General features: G+C 42.5%; 1 protein-coding gene and 1 long non-coding RNA gene across 2 annotated transcripts; one reads left to right on the top strand and one right to left on the bottom strand.

The window, feature by feature from the left end:
• Positions 1-5,927: 5,927 nt before the first annotated feature.
• On the top strand, positions 5,928-15,138 carry LOC144457470 (uncharacterized). Its single transcript, XR_013486792.1, has 2 exons — positions 5,928-6,393; positions 8,178-15,138. It is a non-coding gene; the product is annotated as an uncharacterized LOC144457470 (long non-coding RNA).
• ADIPOQ (adiponectin, C1Q and collagen domain containing) lies at positions 11,118-22,333 on the bottom strand. Its single transcript, XM_021005824.2, has 3 exons — positions 22,215-22,333; positions 15,298-15,528; positions 11,118-12,595 (listed from the first exon to the last, which is right to left on the bottom strand). The coding sequence occupies exons 2-3, from the start codon at positions 15,518-15,520 to the stop codon at positions 12,069-12,071; spliced, it is 750 nt and encodes a 249-aa protein (XP_020861483.1). The 5' UTR covers positions 15,521-15,528; positions 22,215-22,333; the 3' UTR covers positions 11,118-12,068.
• Positions 22,334-24,320: the final 1,987 nt, after the last annotated feature.

Below are 24,320 nucleotides of genomic sequence, written 5' to 3'. Positions count from 1 at the left end.
TAATGGTAGGGAAACAGGCTGGGTAGACTGATTGCCTCCTTAGCCTTTCTACCACCTTCTAGGTGGTGAAGATGATGATGAACCAGTGAAGGGGACTGAGAAGAGTCCAGACAGTTGGGAAGAGAACCAGGAAAGACCAGGGCCACAGAAAGCAAGGGAGGAAAGATTTTCCTAAAACACCAAAAGAAAAGGTGATAAATGGTGTTAAAACTGTAAAAGAAAGGAAGAATGAGGAATGAGCAAAGGCATTGGAATTTAGCAATTAAGAAATGTCAGTCGACAAGCATTTACCATGCCACAATTCTTACCTTTCTAAAGAAAAGCCAAGCATAGACTGACGTACACTCTTGATTTGGGGAGATCATATTTCAAATAATTCAGAGAAATGATAAACAGGATTCCCTAGCCTAACATTTTGCAGGGAAGTTAGCCAAGAGGATTAGGAAACTCAGCTATGAAATTTTGAAGACACAAACATAATGGAAATTACTTTGATGAGGAAGAAAACAGTGGGTTTGATTTTTATTTTAAAACATGCTGTTGTGACTACAGAGTGGTTGGGGGTCCATGGAAGAAGAGGAGAAGGAAGCCAGAAAAAAAAGTGATTTACTAAACACCAGGTCATGATGGTGAATGAAGCAGGGGAATGAGCACTGACCTTGGCCCTCTGACTTTGGCTACATTGGACTTACTTTCCCAGTGTATTTGGGTTGGGTGTCAGGAGACCCGGGTTCAAATCCTGATTCTGATCTCACCTGTGTGACTTTGCTGAAGTCATTTCCTTCTCTGTCTCCTTATCCATCAAATGGAGTGGTTGACATACAAAGTCCCTCTGAGCTCTGATTCTCTGATCTTCTTATCTAGGACCTCCCTCAGGTTAGAATATGACAGAATAATAACCCTTCCCCTCCATGAGGACTCGAATTCTTCCTAAGCTACAGCCATGAGGACATGCTCTAGCCCTCATCCATCCATCCATCCATCTCTCCCCTACTTACAAAGCATCAAGAATTGCCTCCTCGAACGTTGTACATGGTAACAGTTACACTGTGCAATGACCACCATTGATAGGCTTGGCTCTTCTCAGCAGTACAATGATCTAAGACAACTCCAAAAGACTCACGATGGAAAATGCTGTCCACGTCAGAGAAGGAACTGTGGAGTCTGAATGCACATCGAAGCAGACTGTTTTCTTTTTTCTTCTTTCTCATGGTTTTTGTCTTTTGTTCTGGTTCTTCTTCCATAACGTAACTAGAGTGGAAATATGCTTAATATGATTGGACATGTATCACCTATATCAGATGCTATCTTGGGGAGCGAGGAGGGAGGGAGAAAAGTAATTGGAACTCAAAATCTTATGAAAGCAAATATTGAAAACTATCTTTACGCGTTAACGGGAAAAAATAAAATACTACTAAATGGGAGAGAAAAAAAGAATCACCTCCACTCAATGTGGCTCCCCGAGGGTGCAGAAGTACCAGTGGTCCTGAACGATGCAATGATTTTAAGTCTAAGATGAATGGACCAGCTAGGGCGATGCCGGATCGGGCCAGTAGGTGGCGAAATCATCCCATTGTTGAAGCCCATTCGACCCCATCCTACTTGGTAAGGAGCCTGGCCTCGGGGAGCTGTAGTTGGGGGCAGGCAGAAGGGGGCTCAGTGGAGAGACCTTGCCCAGTCCTAGCGACTTTGTCCCCATGGAGCAACCCTGAAAGAAATTCAACTGAATTCTTCAGACCAAGCAGTCATAGAATCATAGCTCTGGATCTGAAAGGGCCTTGAGAAGCGGCTTAGGGCCGAGGTCTTGAACTCACCACCCGCAACACTCCTCAGACCCGAATTAGATCAAAATGAAATTGGAAGACAATGAAATAAATAAAAATACAGTCACACATGGATAATATTAGATTTTAAAACTTGTCATTATGCAGCCTGCCTTTGATGCCACTGCTCTAGAGTACCTCCATTTTACAGGTGGTGAAACTGAGGCTTAGAGAGATCATAGGATCAAAGCTCTAGAGCTGAAAGGGTCCTTAGAGGCCTTTTAATTCAATCCTCTCATTTTAGAGTTGAGGAGACTGAGGCCCAGGAAGTTTGTGACTTAGGTCTATCAGAGGTCCTATGACTCCCAAACCACTGCTCTTACCACTCAATTTATTGTCGTCTTCAGGCTGCCTAGGCTTATGCTAGAGCAGGTTATAGAGAAAATAGGAAAAACAAAAGGGGATGTCCCTACCCTTGGGGGTCACTGAATTTTTTGATGACTTTGGTTTTTTCTAAGTGCCAGGCAAACATCAACCAGAGGGTCCATGGCGTGGAACCACAGGGACAAGTACAAAAGGAAATTGAGCTGAGCATGGTAGAAAGAGCATTGAGATGGGAGTAGACCACATGTGCAAGACCAAGCTTGTTACATGCTTGGTGAATTGGGCAAAGGGATGTGGTGTTATAGGTCAAGCAGTAGACTGGGAGTCAGGACAACTTGAGTTCCAATCATCCCACCTTGGCTACTGTATGATCCTGGTCAATTCACTTAGCTTCTCCAGGCCTCAGTTTCCTCGTATTTAAAATGAGGAGATTGGACTTGAGGTGCCTGGATGCTTTAAATCTATGCTTCTGTGGGTTCTAGCCTACCAGAACTAAGTAGCAGCATGGCCTCGACAAAGCTGCTCTATAAATCTCTGGGCCTTGGCCTACTTCCATCCCTCCCTCCATGCATCCATCCATCCGTGCATCCATCCCTCCATCCATGCATCCATCCCTCCATCCATGCATCCATCCCTCCATCCGTGCATCCATCCATCCATGCATCCATGCATCCATCCATGCATCCATCCATCCATCCATGCATCCATCCCTCCATCCGTGCATCCATCCCTCTATCCGTGCATCCATCCCTCCATCTGTACATCCATCCCTCCATCCGTGCATCCATCCCTCCATCCGTGCATCCATCCCTCCATCTGTGCATCCATCCAGCCATCCGTGCATCCATCCAGCCATCCGTGCATCCCTCCATGCATCCATCCATCCCTCCATGCATCCATCCATCCATCCATGCAATCAGCAAACATTTCTTAAACATCTACTAGATGCTAGTCATCATGTTAGGCGCTTGAGATACAAAGACTAAAATGAAATCGTCACTGACCTCAAAGAGTTTCCATTCTATTGGCTGCACAATTTGTAATCATAATAACAATAGCTAGTATTTAGATTGTTCCTTAAGGTTTTCAAAGCACTTTACAGATATTAACTTGTTTCATCCTCACAGCAAGTAGATGCTATTATTATTCCATTTTACAGATGAGGAAACTAGACAGAGGTTAGGTGACATACCCAGAGTCACTCAGCTAGTAACTACCTATGGCCAAATTTGAACTCAGGTCCTCCTATCTCCAGGTCTAGCAATCTATCTGCTGTGCTACCTAGCTTAAATTTTTGTTGTTTGGCCATTTCGGTCATGTCTGATTCCTTGTGACCCCATTTGGGGTTTTCTTGGTAAAGATGCAGGGATGGTTTATCATTTCCTTCTCCAGGTCATTTTACAGATGAGGAAAGTGAGGCCAACAGGTTTAAATGACTTGCCCAGGGTCACACAACTAGTAAGTGTCTGAGGCCTGATTTGAACTCAGGTCTGCCTGACTCTAGGCCCAGTGCTCTATCACCTGTGCCACTAGCATTTATGTAGCTAAAATGAACTAAAAATAACCCCTCCATCTACTGCGGCCCCTACAATTAAGGAGTTAAACTAACTGAGCTTTGAGATGGCTTTTGGCTCTCAGATTTTATAATTCCTGAAGCGCTAAGGACTCCACGGCTAATCACAGAAGTAACGTTTTGCTGTGTCCTTGAACAGGTCAATGAAACCTTTGGTAAGGTGCGGGACTGTAGCTTTCACATGGTCCACCAGAGGGCAGGAGGCGTTCATGCTAGAAACAATGACTTTCTGCTCACAGGATGGTAGATTTAGAGGTGTAACCTGTCCCACTCGTTCTATAGATGAAGAAACTGAGGTCGAGGTAGGTGGAATGAGTTGCCCAGGGTCACACAGGTAGTAAACAGGAGAGACAGACTTTATAACGGAGTTGTCCAATTCCCAATCCAAATTCCTTTCCACTGCACCGGGGTGCTATGCTAGGGAGCTATCGTAGGGCCCTTAGTGGAAGATCATTTCTGTATGTGCTTCTGAATCCCGAAGATGATCAGAGAGGCAATATGGATAATCACGTGGGCTCCAACATGGGGTGTGTGCGTCTCGGGAGATGTAGAAGAAACTGTGGAGGTGTAACGGGGAGGAAGCTGATGAGAGACAAGAGGATTGTCTTCAAGGCTTGAAAGGGCTGTCGAATGGAATGGAAGATTTCTAATGAAGAACTGTCTTTAAGCATTTGACAGGCTTTCTAACATGATATTAGAGCGTTCTTCTTGATCCCCAAAAGCAGACCGAGGAGAAATGGATGATAGCTACAAAGAAACTTAATGGAAGGCCAAACTTATAAATAAGGAGAGCTATCCAAAAATGGAACGGGCTGCCTCGGGGTGGTGGGCTTCCCATCCCTGGAGGTCTCTAAACAAGGCTTGGGTGACTCTGTCAAATACCTATCTATTGCAGCGGGGATTTTTGTTCAAGCTGATTTGGACTAGCTGGTTTCTGAGGTCCCTTCCAGCTGGAGATTCTGTGGAATGCCCCCAGAGTAGAGAGATGCTTTGTGCCTTGACTGTCTGGATCCTCACCCACTAGACCATTTGGATTACACCCAAACTTTGACCTTGGCATCCAGGTAAAAGAAGAAGTCAGTCATTTTATGGATAAGTACATCTTTCTCATTTCCACTTAAGCCATTGACAATGTGTAAAAGATGAACATGGGCTTATTTTCCAAATCTTGGATACTAGAAAACTTTCAAGGACCTCTCTGGAGCTCCAAAGGATCACCCACCACAGTGCTTTGAAGAAGGGGCAGGAAGGGGCATGCACCAGACAAGACAAACTACTACCTCCCATCAGTCACCCAGCTGGAATAGTCCAGAAAAAAATAGTCCTGAACCCAAGAGCCTGGGGAATGGCAGTGCCCTCCAGATCACCGTCCTCCCATTACAGCCCCATAGCCAACACCAAGAGAAGCAGTCACTGTAGGGAAGTGACCTACCCCCCTCACTACCACCACCACCAACTGCTGACTCATTGCTATTGTCTTACTTTTCTTTTTGTATCCCAGGGCTTGGCTATGTACTTTGCACATAGCAAGCACTCAGATGCTTTCTTTTCTTTTTCTTTGTTTTTCTTTCTTTCCTTTTCTTTCCTTCCTACCTTTCTTTTTTCTCCTTTCTTGCTCCTTTTTTCTCCCTCCTTTCTCTTTTTCTTTCTCTCTCTTTCTCCCTCTCTCTCCTTCTTCCCTTTCTCTCTTCCTCCCTTCTTTCTCTCTACCTCTTTTCTTCTTTCTTTCCTTCTTTTCTCTTTCCTGTCTTTTTTCTCTCTCCTTTCTTCCTCCCTTTCTCTCTTCCTCCTTTCTCTTTTTCTTTTTCTCTCTTCTTCCCTCTTTCTCTCCTTTCTTTTTCCCTTTCTGTCTTCCTCCCTTCTTTCTCTCTTCCTCTTTTCTTCCTTCTTTCTTCTTTCTTTCCTTCTTTTCCCTTTCCTTTCTTTTTTCTCTCTCATTTCTTCCTCCCTTTCTCTCTTCCTCCTTTCTTTTTCTTTTTCTCTCTTCTCCCCTTTTTCTCTCCTTTCTTCTTCCCTTTCTCTCTTCCTCCTTTCTTTTTTCTTCCTTCCTTCCTTCCTTCCTTCCTTCCTTCCTTCCTTCCTTCCTTCCTTCCTTCCTTCCTCCTTCCTTCCTTCCTTCCTTCCTTCCTTCCTTCCTTTCTCTTTCCTGCTTTTTTCTTTCCTTTCCTTTCCTTCCTTCCTTCCTTCCTTCCTTCCTTCCTTTCCTTCCTTCCTTCCTTCCTTCCTTCCTTCCTTCCTTCCTTCCTTTTTTCTCCCCTCCCCCGCTTAGTGCCTCTCTCTAGGCAGCTAGGTGGCTCAATGCACAGAGCTCAGGGCCTGAAGTCGAGAAGAGCTGAGTTCAAATCTGGCCTCAGACAGTTACTAGCTTCCTCACTTAACCTCTGCCTTCATCTACTGGAGAAGGAGATGGCAAAGCACTCCAATACCTTTGCCAAGACAATCCAATGGACGGTATGGTCCATGGGGTCACAAAGAGTAGGACACAACCAAACAGCTGAACACCACCACCCCTACCACTATCCTACACGTGGCTGTCGGCCACTGTGCTTTCTTCTCAGCTATAATCCTCCAGTTTGGTGGAGCGGGGAGGGAGGAAGAGAGCAATGCCTCGGGACAAGCTGTCAGCAGGACGTGGATTTGAATATCTGCAATTCCAGCTCTCTCTGACCAAAGGTAAGTTTGCCTCAGCTTCCTGTATATATACACATGTGAATGTCAGTTTTCCTGAACTTTCTTGTATCTCACTCAGGACATGAATAGAGAAGATAAACTCTCTGCTCTTGATTCCCATAGTAAGAAAGGGCAGAGAACAACTGCAGATTGACCCAGCATGTTAGGGAAAGGGCAGACTCAGCATACCCCAAGTCAGAAGAGTGACCTGGCTTTCTAAGCCTTTCTGGAATCCACTGCATAGTTCTGGCCCTCCTGAACAATAGGTCCATCATAGCACATCCCTGTCAGTGGACTGCTGGTGGGATTTTTTATGCTTTCTATATATTCCCTTTCCCTCCAGGATGTGAATGTTGGCAATAGATTGTCTTCTATCTGGCATGTGCTTACCTGTATTACTGAATATTTCTGGCTCCCTACTAAACAAAGGATGCCTCTTACAAGCATGATTATCTTGAAAAGAGATCACTTTTAATTTCCTAATGTCTAAAAATACCCTTGACACTGAATATTATCAGTTCTGATTACTTCTATATATAACAATGGATTTCTGGGACCTCGTATTATTGTCCTACCAGTCAGCAATACATTAGCAAAATGCCCTCTCTGTGCCAGGCATTGTACTAGTGCACTGGAAAATATGAAGTCAAGAATAGACTAGTCCCTGTCCTCAAAGAGCCCATATTCTATGGCTGAGGATTGATTACGGTGGTAGAAACAGAGGATTGTCAGGATTGTCAGCAGAATGTATTACATCCCACCTGGACAGAAAGAAGAAATCAGGACATAGTGGTGATGGGACATTTCACTCATCAGTTCATCTGTTAGATGGAGACAATTAGATTGTCAAGTCCTGGAGAGTAGGGACTATGCCATTCCAATCTTTTCTGTTTCTATGGCTATGCAAGGCTTTAGCTAAGTTTCTTAGTACATTAAAATTGGATTCAATTTACACAGCTATTTGGGAACACACCTTTTGCATAAAGTTTGAAGGTACTTGCATATTCATTTTCCACCCACTTAAATAAATCTTGCACAAGAGATGGATGTAGAAAGGGCCATGTCTACATGATGCCAAACACCTGGATGAGAACTAAAAACAGGAATACCCAAGTATTTCCAAACATTCATTCTATTATTTAGTCAAACATGTATCATGGAAACAAAATTAGTGAATTTTGTTTTATTTTTTCCCTTTCTTCAGTGGTTCTTTATTGAATGTAATTTTATTGCTTTGTAATCAATAAAGGATATTTCTAATATTTCTATTTTTCTGTATTTGTGAAGTTTTTATGGCCTAATACATGGTTAGTTTTTGTAAAGGTGACATGTGCCTCTAAGGATATGTACATTCCTTCCTCTTCCTATTCAGTAATCAGAGATTTATCATATACAACTTTTTAAAGATTCTGTATAGGTCATTGACATCTTTCTTGTTCGTTTTTTGTTAGATTTATCTAGGTCCAAAGGGAATACATTGAGGTCCCCTGCTATTATAGCAAAACTAGCAAATTTTGGAATGAGTGGTCTCATGTTATTGTTGAAGAGCATTGGACGTGGAATCAGAAAGACCTTGGTTCCAATATTACCTCAAATATTTACTGGTTGTGTAACCTTAGGCAGCCTCTCTTAGCACAGTGCCTAGCAGAGTAAGCATTTCACAAATCCTCATTTCCTTCTTTCTCTTTATGTGTCAGCTTTCTCATACATAAAATGGGGTTCAATGACCTCTAAAATCCTTTGCAGCCCTAAGTCGACGATCCTTCAAATATTTGTGTTTTTCTCAGATGGCTGGAGCTGGCAAGCCAGATGGAAGTCAGTGTGAGATGGACATCAATTTGAATGTGGACATCGAGAGGCTTGTGCTGAAGGTCATTGTATCTGATGTAGCCCCCCTGGGATAGAGTCTCAAGGAGAAAAGAAGGTGCCCTCTCCAGCACTGGATGCCTGTCATTTATTCTCCCTGGCTCAAGGAAGAGCAGGCATGTTCTTGCTCCCCCCGTGACTCTTCAAAGCCCACCCTTTACCCCATTCACTCAGTGTTCTCCAGTCCAGAGGAGGTTCACCCCATCCAGATAGATCAATCATCCTTTGTACATTGTAGGGGCAGGTCACCCTCCTGCCTTGAGTAAGTCAGTATCTGCTGACCCTTAGTCTTCCTCTCTTTGCCAACCCCTAATTTAGCTTTTGGGGCTTCACTTTCCAAGTGATGGCCTCTCTTCCCAGTTCTTCAACCTCCTTAATTCCTTTGATCTGTGCATTTTCCTCAGCTGTTGCAGCTGATGAATTCTCAGGCAAGTAAGATACTGGGAAGTCTTAATTTAGTCTTTCAGTTCCAATGGGGATCTTTCTTACTGGAGGTAGATAAATGGGCAGAGAGAGTAGCTTCTCCCCACCTCTCACCCCGACTCCAGACATCAAATTATGCATTAGAGAGAAGAGAGGGAGAACATGCTTATTCTGTTATTCAGCATTCATAGTGTGTTTCAGTAAGGACTGGGCAAATCATTTAAGCCCTCTGTGCCTCATTTTCGTCATCTGTACAATAAGGGGCTTAGACTCGCTGACATCAAGATTCTTTCCAGCTATAAATCTATGATCCTATGAATATTTGTGTTTTCTCCTTGTCATTTGTCAGGAGAACCAAAAATTAGAAGAAAACCCAATATATCAAAAAATCTGAACTTGAAACATTAGAGGCTGGCTATTTTTTGGTAAAATTATCCAGTGCTTTAAGTAACAATAATCTGAGACATTGGCACTTTAAGGTTTACAATGAACCTGCTAAATCTCTTAATTCATTTGAAATAGGATTCCACTTGCACAACTATTTGGGAGGAAAGCAGCTGCATTTTCCTGTTTTCACTGACTAAAAAAAAAAAGCAGCCCATGTGATGGGCCTAGATCTTAGATCTAGACTTAGATCTAGAGTCATTTTTGCAAAATGCAAACTGGATGAAAACTTTTTTAAAAAGGCAATATCTGTATATTTGCAAAGGTTCTATTATGTAGTCAAACATATCATAGAGATGAAATGTGAATTTTTGGAGTGATTTTTTTTTTTTTATCAGATGACTCTGTATATACCCATGGCATCTGAAGTCACATACAGACCTGTGGATATGAGAAGCAACATGCTGTAATGAATGGGGCCCTGAACTAGGAGCAAGGAAGACCTGGGTTCAAATCCATCCTCCAAAACTTACTAGCTATTTGACACTGGGCAAATCACTTAACCTCTTTGTGCCTCAGTTTCCTTATCTGTAAAATGAAGATGTTGGATTTGATGGCCTCTAAGGAGTCTTCCAGGGCTAAATCTATGATTCTCTGATGCTGTGATCTCGTACTTTAGCCTTTAAAGTCCTGGTGGTTCATGGGGAAAGAAAACATATCAAAGAAATAGCCTTTTCTTCACTATTGGGCAAATACCCCAAAGAGATCAATGAAAGAAACAAAGGCTGTCTCTATGAAAATATTCACAGCAGTTTTCTTTGGGGTAGCAAAAAAACGGAGGCCAACGTAGTTCCTATTGATGGGGATGGCCACACAAACTGTGACTCTAATGGAATATAACCGTACCATATAAAGCAATGACTGTGAGGATTTCAGAGAAGCTTGGGAGGGCATGGATGAAGTAATGCAGAGTGAAGAAAGGCAAAATTATGATGATGATGATAATGCATAGAATGATAATAACAATTAAATGATAACACTAAAAGCAATTGAATTGTAATAAACAATTTTTGTCCTGGAGAGCTGATAACAACAATGATAATAACTGTGGACACTTATATGACACTTTAAGCTTTACAAAGAGTCACATGCATTATCTCATTTGACGAGGAAACTCAGGTTCCTTCTCTCAGTAGAGAGGTGGGGACCACAGGTGGGAAATGTGATCTAGAATGTAAGACACAAGTATTGTGTCACTTACCATGGCTTAAACATTTTTCTTTTCGTTGTTGTTTGTTAAAAGAGAAGGTTCAGGGCAGCTAGGTGGTGCAGTGGATAGACCACCGGCCCTGGATTCAGGAGGACCTGAGTTCAAATCTGGCCTCAGACACATAACACTTACTAGCTGTGTGACTCTGGGCAAGTCACTTAACCCCATTGCCTAACCAAAAAAAAAAAAAAAGGAGAAGGTTCAATGTATAGAAGTTGGTTAATGGGAAATTATTATGATGGAAAAACAAGACAACAATAAAAACTACTTTAAAAAAAGGAAGAAAGAAATGCCCCCTCCACTTTGGAGCATTATTGGGTGCAATGTGATCCTTGGTCCATATCATCAGCACGCTGTGAAAAAGTAGTCGGAGAAACCAGACTGTTTTACCCCATGGGAGCTCAAACAGCAAGATATGAAAGGCAGAATACCTACACTTTTCCTTGTTAGAAGCCCTGAGGAAATCCCCAGTGATTTTTTTCTGAGTATAATGCCTGCTTGAGCTTCTGAAAAAAAAGCTAGGTTTTCCCTTTCCTTCCATCCTTTAAATTTTTTTTAAAAGTAATATTTTATTTTACCCCAATTGTATGTAAAAACAATTTTTAACTTTTTTTTAAGTTTTGAGTTCCAGATTCTATCCTTTCCTCCCTCCCTCCGCCTCTATGAGAAGGTAAGCAATCTGATAAAGGTTATACATGTGCAATCATGTAAAACATTTTCACGTTAATCACTTTGCCTTCCGTCCTTTCTAAAACTCTTCCGCCAGAAATGAAGCTGCAAATAATTGATTTTCGAAGCTTTTATTTGTACTAATGATGAGTTTAATTGTAGAAATGAGAATATTCAAACATTTTGAAAAGACAAAGAATAGACAAGGCTCTAGTTTTATCATTCTAAGTGTGTTCTTAGGAATTACCCAGAATTGAAAATGTGAGTCAAAGTCAAGGCATCAGTTTATAGAACATTTATAGAATGCTATCAGCTTTTACTTTAGTGAAAATCTTAGAAGAAATGTTAGTCCAGCAAGTTGAGCCTTAGTTTCCTCATCTGTAAAAGAAGGGGATTAGACTTATGGCATCTAAGGCCTTTTTCACTCTAGATTCATTATCCTGAGGAGGAGAATCTGCCTCTGGGAATTTGGCAGGTATGGATATAAAAAAGGTGACTATGTGGAAAGAGGCCAGTTCTCTTACATTTTTTGACCTAATGGGAGAATTAGGACTAGGGGATGAAAGTATCTTCTCTGAAGGGGGAGTTGTTAGGGAAGGACATTATTCATAATGGTACTTATTCAGATACGCCCATTGTGAGGGAGAGAAAACATGTCCTATCACAGGGAGGCCTCAAAGTGGCCATGAATACCTGTCTTCATCTTTATACCAATTACTTGACACTTTCTTGCATTTTTAGTGATTTTTTTTATGCATTTAAATCTTGATCCCCCTCAGCTAAACTGTGAATTTTCCATGAGACTGATAAGTATCGTCTCATCCCTTTTTTGTCTGTCCTACAACACTTGATAATGGGCTAGGCAAATTTAGGTAAGCAAAACAGCAAATTCAGGTAACCAAAAAAGTATATTGAATGAATGAATGAGTGAGTAAGTGAATGAATAAGGTTCAGTGTCTCCAATGAGGAAATAAAGCCAAACTCTTGGATAAAGTAGATCAGAGTTGTGAAAGTTGAGATTTTCTCAAAGTATATGCTTGAGTGGATTCTCTGGTGCTCTCTGAGGTCAAGGTTGATCGGCATCATGATAAAGAAGGAAGCCACTGAAGATGGAGTCATTAACATTATCTGCGTAGAGGCCATTGTGCTCTCCGTCCCCATACACTTGGAGCCAGACTTCCTCCCCACTCTCCAGGTACAATAGTACAGAGCCTGAGGCCTGGTCGACATTTTTGTCCTGATATTGGTCAAAGGTGAATATGGCTGCCTTGTCCTTCTTGAAGAGGCTGACCTTCACATCCTTCATATATACTGTGATATGGTAGGAGAAATAATACAAGCCTGGGAAATTACAGCGGAACTTGCCGGTTGTGACATCGTAGTGGTTCTGTCCATTGTAGAAAATCTTGGTGAAGCGGATGGGGACATTGGGGACTGGGGCTCGGGCAGCCAGCCCAACGCTGAAGGCTGAGTGGTACCTATTGGCTGCTTCTCCTGGTTCTCCTTTCTTCCCTGGAAGTCCAGGAAACCCTCTGGGACCTTCAACTCCTGGAACACCCATCTCACCAGTATCACCCTTGGGACCCAGCAGACCTGTTATATAAGAGAATATCAGTAGCCACAGTGAGCTGGGCTCATTTCCAAATCTCATCCCAACAGAGCTCCTGTCACGTCAAGACTCGTGACCTCTCTAGCCATCATGGCAGAGCTAACTGGTGGAAGAAGATCCTTAAGGGAGAGACAACCCATGTCTTCTTTTCTGGTGTCCCTCATAGTGCCAGGCATATAATGGGTGCTCAGTTAACATTTGCTTACTGATAATTTCTCTAGCCAATATCCTAGGAAAATACCCAAAGAGGCATCTTTTATTATTCTCTGCACTCCTTCCATCTCCTGTCTTCTTCACATGCATTCTCATCTCATTTCCTCTGCTTCCTGTTTTCCTGTTCTTTCTACACCTCTCATTCATTCATTCATTGTCATTTTCCTACACAAATTACATTGTATTTACTTGTGTGGACATATTGTATTCCTTTGTATAATGTATGCTCTTTGAAGGCAGGGATGTTTCCTTCCTGTCTTTGTATCCCCAGGGCTAGACCCAATAAATGCTTGCTATTAAATTTACTAGTCCATTCCTTCAGTCAACAAACATTTGTTAAATACCTGCTGTGTACAGAGCACTTGGTACTAGGGATTCACGGTTTAGATAGGACAGGCTGATATTGTTTTCAGGTTGCCATGGTCCAGAATTCGTCCCCAAGTGGGTGGCCTGCTGATGGTGAGCATCTTGGTATTTAGCTAGTCTGGCCCTCGGAAAGCAGACACAGTCTGTTTCCAGGGCTATACTCAAAGCCTTTCCAGAATGGGGAGATCTACAGAAGTCATGGCAGGATGAAGTAAACGATAAACAAAGTGCTTAGAACGATATAAATGACAACAGCACTAAAAGATCCCTAAACTTAGGGCAATGTGCAGTCTCAGCTCCAGGGGATAGAGCGTACATCTAGAATTGGAAGGGGCCTCGCTGGCTGTCTAGTCCAACCACGGTCCTATGAGTAACGAGCATCAGAGGCAGAATTTGAATGCAGTTCCTTTAATTTCAGAGTCAGGGCTCTTTTTCCTAGGTTGCATCGCCTTCCAGGGAGGCTTAATAGAAGTGAGAGGTCTAGGGCTGAGGAATGTTTCAGACTGTCAGATGTGGTCTCTTCATTGACCATTTTTTTAAATGATTTTTCTTTGTTACAAGGGAAAGTTTAGTGGAGTAGAAGTGGTGAGATAATAGGAAATGACTAATGTTAAAAAAAAACCACATCCATTACAAAAAAAAAAAACCAAACAAACAACCCAGGTCATTGTGAAGAATGAGATAGAGAGTTCATTAGGATGAATAGAAGACTTACAAATAGCAGTAAGAGTCAGCTGAGAATATCCATTGCAAAATTATAGTGGGTGAATTCTGCTCAATTTTGTAGGTTCCAGAAAAGCTTAGCCTCTCGTGATCTTCCCTTGCCTTCCATTGCCTACGGTCTCTGCTATCCCAAATGGCATCGACTTGTGATCATTTTAACGCTTGCCTGTAATTGTTCCCTAATTGTTTTATGTGCCTTCTCTTTTCCTCCTAGCACCAGCACTGGGCTGGCTAGACAGCAAATACTCATTGCCTGGACTTGAGCAAAATGGAATTAGATCAATAGAATAGATTGGAAAAGAGACAAGAGTTAGAGAATGTGCATGATTGAGTACGGTCTATCCCCACTGCTAGGGGAAAAAAATGCAGAGTGATTGTCAAACTTGGGTCCTATTCCAGATTCTCCAGATTTTTCTATGTCCTTATCAGCAAACTTTTGACCCTGGAGATGCCTCCGACTTAGGATCCCCTCTTCTGCTTGGTGAGTCCCTGTCCAAGACCACCAGTTCATGATGTGCCCAAGACATCCATGCTCACACCTTGTCTTTCTATCCTTTTTTTCCAGCTTCCTTTTACATGATGTCCTCCATTATTAGAAGAGAAGCTCTTTGAAGTTAAGGATTGTCTTTTTTGCTTGTATTTGTATCCCTAGTACTCAGCCTAGGACCTGGAACATAATAAATGCTCTATCTAGCTCTCTAGCTATCTATCTACTAGGGGTTACATAAGAAAGACAAATTGTAGTACCTTTCCCTTTAAGATCTGTTGTTCAGTTGTGTCTGACTCTTCATGACACCATTTGGGTTTTTTTTGGCAAAGATATTGTAATGGTTTGCCACTTCCTTCTTCTGATCATTTTACCGGTGAGGAAACCAAGGCAAACAAGGTGACTGGCCCAGGGTCACACAGCTAAGAAGTGTCTGAAGTCAGATCTGAACTCAGAAAGATGACTCCAAGCCCAGTGCTTTGTGCACTATGGCACCCTAGCTTCCCCCCTTTAAGATTACCTGCCATCTACTCTTTGTACCTTGGAGGGATCTCTGTCATTAGAATGTAAGCTACTTGAAGTCACAAGCTGGCTCTCCCTACTTTGTATCTCCAGGTGGCAGCACAGTGCCCGGCACTCAGTAAGTGCACAATAAATGCTCATTGCCGAATGGAGGCTCCTTGAGGGGAGGGACTGTCGTTTTTGTCTTTATAGCTTAATAAATGTTGATTGGTTGATTCTCAGTCTAAACTATAGCTATATGATTTGCAACAGTGACCACAGTGATGTTCCACTTAACTTCATGCATGACCCTGATGCAGTCTCTCTAACCTGCTTTGTGGAACTGCTCAGAGGGATAGAATGAAACCCAGGAAGAGATATGGCCTTTGAACTCACCTGCATCTCCTTTCTCCCCTTTCTCACCATTGATGCCATCTCTCCCATCCCGGCCCGGAGACCCATTGTAGCCAGGGTGGCCTGGGGCACCCCCTATCCAGTTGATGCAAGCCCCCTTGGGTGGTAAAGATTGCAGCTCCTCTGTGGAGTGGGTGGGCCCCGAGCAGTGGCACAACACAGCCAGCAACAGCAAACCCAGCAGTGGACTGGTGCATGGCACCATCGTGAACCCTGGAATTCACATCCACAAACATCAGTGTTAAGAGGGAATGGGTGGCAACTAGGGGGCTGAGCTCATCAATGCAGGTGGCTTCTGAGGGTTTCTCTACAACCCCGTCAGCTCAGGAATGAGTCCAAATTCTTCCCATGCACCCGCCCAGCCCAGATCTCTATCTTCCTTAGTAAGCCTTCCCAGTTGACCCTGAAACCTTTCTGATCTCCTACAATTTGGGCCAACCAAACCACGCAATGTACCACTGGACCATACGCTGTCACTTATTATTCTCTATTGTCTCAAGTACCTGAGTCTTGTTTTCGAAACGAGACTAAATGAACTGTGAGCTTGTACGCTTTCATCTCCTGCTATGCCCGTAACACTTAAGCTCAGGAATGTCTTGTTAACTCCACTTATTAAGAAGCCATCATGTATAAAGATCTTATTTTTCAAATATATAGAAAACTGTGTCAAATTTACAGAAATAAGAGCCATTCCTCAACTGATAAATGGTCAAAGGATACAAACAGGCACTTTTCAGACAGTAATCAAAGCTATTTATAGTCATATGAAAAAATGCTCTAAATCACTATTAATTAGAGAAATGCAAATTAAAACAACTCTGAGCTACCACTACATACCTATCAGATTGGCTAATATGACAGAAAAAGAAAATGACAAATATTGGAGGGAAGGTGGAAAAATAGGGACACTAATGCACTGTTTGTGGAGTTGTAAACTAATCTGCCCATTCTGGAGAGCAATTTGGAACTATGCCCAAAGGCTACAAAACCATGCATGCCCTTTGACCAAGCAATACCACTACTAGGCTTGTATTCCGAAGAGATAAAAAAACAAAAAGGAAAAGGACCTATATGTACAAAAATGTTTATAGCAGCTCTTTCAGAGGGGGCAAAGAATTGAAAATTGAGGGGATGTCCATCAATTGTGGAATGGTTAAACAAGTTATGGTATGTGATTGTGACGGAATGCCATTGTGCTATAAGAAATGACGAGCCAGGTGCTCTCGGAAAAACCTGGAAACACTTATAAGAACTGATGCAAAGTGAAATAAGCATAAGCAGGTGAACATTGCACTCAGTAATAGCAATGTTATATGAAGATTTAATAACTTAGCTGTTCTCAGCAGTACAATGACCCAAGACAATTCTTGGATGACGAAAGGTACCATCCATCTCCAGAGAAAGAACTGAAAGAGCCTGAGCGCAGATCAAAGGGACTTTTTCTTTACTTTACTTTCCCTAGGTTTTTTGGCCTGTTTTCTTTCACAGATGACTTGTATGAAATGTGTTTTGTATAACTGCACATATGTACAACCTAGGTCAAGTTGCTTGCCTTCTCAATGAAGTGGTGAGAGGAAGAAGGGAGGGAAAGAATTTGGAACTCAAAATTTGAAAAAAGAATGTTAAAAAGTGTTAAAGAATGTTAAAAAAAAAGTCTTACGTGTAACTGAGGAAAAATAAAATATTAAATTTTAAAAAAGAAATTATCATGTATCAGTGTATCATGGATCCCTAGGGCACTACACTGGAGACTTCCTGCCATGTTGATATTGAACCATTAAGAGCTACTCTTTGAATTGGCCATCCAATCAGTTCTGAAGCCATCTGAATGTATTATCATCTACCCTCCATCTCTCTATCTTCTGTGCAAGAACAGGATGAGGTTTTTATTGAAAGCTTTGCTAAAATCTAGGTCAACTATACCCACAGCGTTTACCTCATCCACTACTTTAGCCATACTGTGAAAAAAATGTGATTATTCTAGCACAGCCTATTCTTGATGAAATAATGCTGGCTTCCTTAAATCACCAATTCCCTGTCTAGATGTTCAGAGCATGTTTCTAATGGTTCATTCTAGAATTTCCCCAAAAACCAAAGCTGAATTAATTCATCTCTACTTTGCTGACTGTTCTCTTTCCTTTGTTAGACATTAGGATGATATTTGCCCTTCTCCTGTCTTGTGGGACCTCTACTCTTCTCCGTGACCTTTCAGATTACTGACGGTGCTTCAGCAATCCCACTTTCCCAGCTCCCAGGTTCTTTCAGGACCATACAGGGCAGTCAATGAGGGCAGGGAGGTGCTCATGACCTTCTCCTTCCTTGTCTTAGATGCTGACCCTGGTGGTTGATTTTGTTTGTCATTTTGAGTTAAAGGGAATTCTTTTTTGCAGAAAAATAGAAGTGAGCAGCACTGCTTTGTCTCTATGGTTAGACCATCTTCCCATCCACCCTGAACAAAGGGCTTTTCTTTTCTTTGATTCTCCTTTTTTGCCCATTATAGATTAGAGAAACCCAAAACAGGTTAGTTTTTTTGTTTATTTGTTTTGGTTTGTTTTTCCCTCACTGGCTTCAGATTGAGCTGGAGGCTAGAACCAAGACCCTGCTCTTCTCCTGGGTCTGATTCACATTGCTGCTGCAGCTGCTTCTGAATTTGCTCCTGTATTCATCAGCCTGCCCCTTGCCTTGTCATCCTGGATCTGTGACCTATAATTATGTGGTAAGTGATAAGATTACTAGTTCATATCTGTTCCCATTGAGATGCCCTAGCCTGGGTATGGGCCTGGAACCTCTTCTTGCCCTCGTGTATAGCTTCTCCCTACACTGGAATGCTCTCTATGTAGCCCTCTTCTGTCCAGACCCTGTCCGCAGCATCCACAGACCTCTCCTGTCTCTGGTATGTCCAGTTGGTCTGGAGAAATAACTCCCTGTGATTTTTTCTTGCACTCCCCTTCAGGATTCAGTCTGGTGTCTTATCTAGATGTGTTTGGAGGAGTTTTGGAGGGGACCTTGCTGTACTGCATTTTTGCACCCCACCATCTTGCTTCTCTGCCTTTCCTTTGAGGGAAAACTAACCTAGTTAATGAGGGATAAGGACTCAGGATATTGCTTTTCCCAACTTTCCCTTCAACAAATCCGTGGCACTCTTTCCCAGAAAAATATTCACCTTCAGTGGGAAGGGCAAAGAGGCACAGGTCACCTATGCATATAGTGCATGTGGTCAGCATACATATGTGGAGGGGCAGCACCATGCTGCTCACACAGTAGGGCTGCCACTGTTTTCCAGTAATTTCATTTTTCTGCTCTGCTGACTCAGCTTTCTGCTGGGTAGGGCATCTCTATTGTTCCTCACCGTTCTTTCTGCTGGACTGTTTTTGCTGCCTCCATCTTCTGGGCCCCAGCTCTAGCCTGCATCTCAAATGTTACCTGTTCCCCATAACAGGAGGAGTTGACTCTGCTGTCTCTCACTTTTGCTGATAATCCAGAGGCTAAGCTTCAGCTCTGAGAAAGGCAAACTCTTGACCGTTGAGGACTGTGTGCTCTATAACACAGCCAGAGGACTGAGGGAAAGCAGTCTTCTTGCCATGAGGAGACAGGTCCATCAGCAGCAGACTCTTAACCCGGTAGGCTGAGTTATTTTAGAGTGCAAAGCAGACAGGCAGCTAAGTAGAGCTTAAAATGTAGTCTGTCTTTTGTATTCACTTCCTCCTGCTAGCAGGATCAGTATCCTAACCTAAGCCTCTAACTGATTTAGGCTTAGAAAGTACCTGGATTTCAGAAAAACCTGGAAGTTCTTGTATGAACTGATGCTGAGTGAAGTGAGCATTGTACACAGTAACAGCAACATTGTGTGGTAATCAGCTATGAATGACTCAGCTCTTCTCAGCAATGCAATGATCTAAGACAACTCCAAAAGACTCATGATAGAAAGTTCTTCCACATCCAGAGAAAGAGCTATGGAGTCTTAATGAAGCAGACTATTTCCCCTTTTTTGTCTTTTCTTTCTCATATTTCTTCTTTTTGTTCTGATTCTTCTTTCACAATGTAACTAATGTGAGAATATGTTTGACATGATTGTACATGTAGAGCCTATATCAGATTGCCTGTCATCTTGGGGAGGGGAGAGGGAAGAGAGAGAGAGAGAAAAATATTTGGAACTCAAAATTTTATAAAAATGAATGTTGAAAACTATCTTTACATGTATTTAGAAAAAAAAATACTATTAAGTGAAAAAAGTTCCCTTTAACACAGTCAGTTTCTAAATGCCAACCTGCATTCCTCTTCCAAGTCTCTGTGTTTTAGTTGGAGGGAGGGGAAAAAAAGGTCGGGAAAGTCAGGTTCTTCTAAACCACCATGGTTTCCCTCAGTTCAAGATCGCCTGATTCTCTCACATATATGAATTAATGGAGGTTGGGGGGAGGTGAAAAGAAAGAGTTGCGGCTGTAAATCTGAAGATTCTCCAGCCCAGCTCAGAAGCTTTTTCTGAATTCTTGCCTTTTGCACACAAGTGTGGCTGGAGGTGAACCTCCAAGACTAGGAGTTGCCCAGGTGTTCCAGGTCAAAATCCAATGTCGTTTTCCCTCTACCATTCTATCTGCACAGTTGTCCCCTCATTATTATTAAGCCAGGCATAAAGTAGGAAGATAAATAGAAAATTATCACACATTAGTTAGAGAGCTGGAAAGGGCCCTCTATTTTACAGATGAGGAAACTGAGACCTAGAGAGGTTAAAGGACTTGTCCAAAGCCACACAGGTAGTATGTGTGTGTGTGAATGGGTGTGTGTGCGTGTATATGTATGTGTGAGTATGTGTACGCATGCATGTGCGCTCACATGTATATGGTATGTGTGCGTGTGCATGTGTGTGAGTGTGTGTATGTGAATATGTGTATGTGTGCGTGTGTGTCTATGAGTATGTGTGTGCACATGGGCATGCAGGGGTGGGATTGAGGTCCTCTGATTCCACATTCAATGGCCTTTCCTTCCCTAGTGTTTCCTCTCTGGAAGAATCCAGGTCTCTTCCCTTACCTCCTGCACTCCACCTTTTGAAAGAATGGTATCTTTTGTTTTCACATTGCCTGAATTTCCCCCTAAATCTTGCCCTTATTCTTCACCCTATTTCTTGGACACAGCACATGGCCCCTTCTTTTAAGTGTGTGTGTATGTGTGTGTGTGTGTGTGAGTGTGTGTATTTTATTTTGTTTTTAAGGATTTTGCTGCTAATCACTCCAGGGAACCTCATATCACATCCTAAAGCAACATAGATTGAAAATTGCAAGGTGCCTCACAATTTAGCATTCCTAGGGTTGTGTCCCAGGCTTTAATCCCCCCTAGCTTTGCCCTTCTCAGGCTTGCCTGGGCTCCTCCTTCCAAATACTATTCTCAGAGTCACCTCTAGTCCAGGGTGTTTATCCCTGTTCTCCCTCACCTGGATGCTTTGGGAGTTTCCTTAGAAACACTCCCTCCTGCCCCAGTACTAGTAAGTATCATCCAAATGTTCTTTCTCCCCCAACCTCAGGGCTATTTACAGCTGGCCCCAGAGAGGCTTGAGGTATAATTTAGACCCAACCAGCCAGAGGTAGGATGAATTTACATCTCAGAGAAACTTCTAGGCTAGAGATTTCTAAATTAAACATCCCTTTACTTCAGGTGAGAAGGTCATCTGAAGTCATTTTTCCATCGCCCCACTCTTTTTTTAAGATGAGGAAGCTGGGGCCCAGAAAAGTTAGGCACCTTGCCCAAGGTCACACAGCAAAGCTGGGACCAGACGCCCCGCCCAGTGTTCTTTCCCCTTCGCCTTGATGCTTTGTGCTTCAGAAACTTCCGTTTTCCTGAAATCATCCAAAGCATTGCTTAGCTCGAATTCCTATTTAATCATTTTCTGGAATGGAAACCTGTACAAATAGATGTTCTGATCAAATGATAATAGTTTACCTTGCCATGGTGAGTGTGGATTTCATTTTCCCTCTAGCAGCTGGATTTGCCTCACAATTAGATTCATTATTAAAATATTGCATTGAGATATAGCTATATGTATACATATATGTGTATATAAATAGGTGTATATATACACGTATACACACACGTATGAATATGCATGTATGGATACACACACCACATACACACATATATACATACATATATAAAATTTTTTATGAGTGGGTTTCCCTATCTTCATTAGGCTAGAAGTTCAAAGGTAACTTATGGACCCTCGTGGGAGCCTTGACTTGTGTTTGCTCTGCTTTCTACCTAGGCTGGTTCTCCCCTCCTTTGGCAAGCTGCTAGCCCTCCTGCCCTAGGAGTCTACCATAACGATGCAGGTCTTTGTGTTTGGATTGGCCCACCGCAGCTCAGAGCACTTGTGCTCAAGAGATCTCCCAGCTCTGCTGGTGGATGGCATTGCAGGTATGCACCACTGTGTTTGGTTGATTTCTATTTTCACATCAGTTCCTGGGCTCATAGTTCTGGAGCTGGAAGAGCCCTCAGAGGCCCTCTACTTAACCCCCCCCCCCTTATTTATAGATGAGGAAACTGAGGCCAAGATAGGTGAAGTCCAAAGTAGTGATACCTCAATAGGTCCCAAGTTTTGCTCCAAGTTCAGCAGAAGGCTAAGTCTTCCTTTCACTTTGCCTGCTGCTGGGGATTGTGTCATGGTGGTCTGGTGCAGCCTACAGACTACATCGCAGAATCATTAATTCATACTAGAGGTTAATGCTAAATTTCAGTTAGAGGTTAATGAAAATAATGATATTTCCTTTTCACGTTCACAGACCCCCCTCTCCCCTCCCCTGAAATCTATCTGCAGACGCCAGGTTAATAACCCTTTCCCTGTAGTCTCCCATATTATCATTATTCAGTTCTAGCAAAAGCTGTGGGTTCCAGAAGCCCAGAAATAATCTTACCACCAGTTTGCTTTTGTGCCCGGCTTCCTGGCTGGTCAGTTCAGATGTGTGGAGGAAAGAAGAATGGGGACACTAACCTGAGACCTCTAGAGGTGTACGACCCTGTCTTTTATACTCCTTTCCCACTGGTCCATACATTTGGGACAAGGATCACCAATTAATTCCCATCAGCATCTGGGTAGCTGTCTCAAACCAAGGCCCTTGGGAATAATCCTGGTGTAATGTTCTGAGAAAGAGATGGTGTTGATTTAGCAAGGTTTAATCCAGCTGAAGAGTCCTTCTTGGAATTCCTGTTGGGATTTTGGTAGGGCTTCCAGACCTTTAGGTTCAGTTGGCGGGGGTTACAACTTACAACAGGGCCATATGGTTGAGCAAGAAGAAAACATCTTTTTGGTGTTTAAGGGTGAATTTTTATTTTAAGTGCTCTTTCCAAAAGAACCTCAAAGCAGTCATTGCACTCTGAGTGTTGCCTACAGAAACCTGTTGACCTACAAATAGGCTTCCATGAGCTTAAAGGGTAGGTAAAAACCCTAGAGTTTTTCAGGTTTAAAGGAACCTGGGAGTGAGGGAAGAAAGATGACACATATGGACTTCAGCTTCCTCCTTATGCTTCATCAAATCATGATTTCATTATAATACGATGTTTCGGAGAAATTCACAATTTATCCAGTCTTTTCCTGCTCACCCTCGTGTGCCTAGCTCTCTTCTCATTTTTTGTTTGGAGTAGACAGGAGGGGACATAATCCCAGGTCTTGAGAAATTTCCCATCTTTTCTTTGTGGTGAGGCAAGGTTCTAACAGGCAGGCAGCTGAGAGGGTAACTATTGGGAAATAAAATGGTTTTTAAATTTTAAAAAAATTTATCGTGAACTTGGCAAGCATTCAACAAACACAAACATTTCAATATATGAAGAAAAAGAGAACTATGTTTCTATCATTTAGTTTGTTTTTTTAACAAGTACATATATATATTATACATATAATTTAACACAGTAATAACCAAATTCTTCTATTTGTCTGTGTTCCCTTCTACACTCATTTTTGTTTTCTTCTGTCCATTTAAAAATATAGTATTGCTGTTCTTTTGGTGTATCTATCACTACCCCCTATCTTACATCCTCCTATCCCCTGAAGACAAGATTATCCAAAGAACTCACCGGCTGTGCCCTTTAAGTAGGAACAATGTGGATTACGTCCTTTCTCCAAGAAGCATGCTGATGCAGGAAACCCCTTTCCCTCTCCAGAAGATATCATCGCCAAAGTCTCAAACTTGGGAACCCTCAGATTTGGAAATTCTGAGGTTTGGTATCATTTGTGAGGCTCTGCCCAGGAAATTTCTTTCTTTTGTCTAAATTTTGGATCATTCTCCCTAGGGAATTTGGCATCTTTCTTCCTTCGCACAATTAACCTTGTCCATGAACTACTCCCTCAGACTGAATGGGAAATCTTTCTCCACTACGTGCGTTCTGAGGAAATCTAACTCGAAATGCTACCGTTGATTGATCTGGGAAAGTTCACTCTCAGGACTTCTGCTTTTGAGCCACGTGTAAGCACGTGCTTATTTCTGCCTTGAGTTTCTTTAGTTTTGGGGTGGTCCCCCCCTGCACTGTTACAAAGAGATATTTACTGAGAAGGCATAGCGTGAACAGAAGTACATTTTTCCCCCGATACCCAGGGTCACATTCTCCTTTATTCCACCTAGTTCTCTAGAGTCAAGGTGGGCTCAAACTTAACAGACCTTCTATGAACGTTTGTCTGATAAGTTCACTTCCGTGTTCTACAGTGTGGGCTGTGCTGGGAATTTGTCTGTTGGGAAATTCTTTTGCTCTCTCCACCTGTCAAGGCTCCCAAGCCCATAGCTATCTCCACTATTCTGAAACCTAAAAGTCAGGTAATAAAAGAGGCCTGCATTCATGGTCATGTGTGGGTCAAGGGGTTAAATTGGGGCCCGAGGCTTCTTTTCCCACTCAGCAGTTTACAATTTGCTTTTCCTCAGTCACAGTTAGGGAGGGAAGAAGAAATAAGCAGGTGGGGAAGGGTCTTTTGTAAGCATTCTCAGTTCCTGCACGATAGCCTATCGAAAGGCTCCTTTTCTTCACAAATCAAA

The sequence above is a fragment of the Phascolarctos cinereus genome, unplaced genomic scaffold (genome assembly GCF_003287225.1).
Source record: "Phascolarctos cinereus isolate Bilbo 61053 unplaced genomic scaffold, phaCin_HiC Scaffold_5;HRSCAF=322, whole genome shotgun sequence".
NCBI lineage: Eukaryota > Metazoa > Chordata > Mammalia > Diprotodontia > Phascolarctidae > Phascolarctos > Phascolarctos cinereus.
The sequence above is the reverse complement of the archived record's forward strand: the minus strand, read 5'-3'. Positions and strand labels throughout refer to the sequence as shown.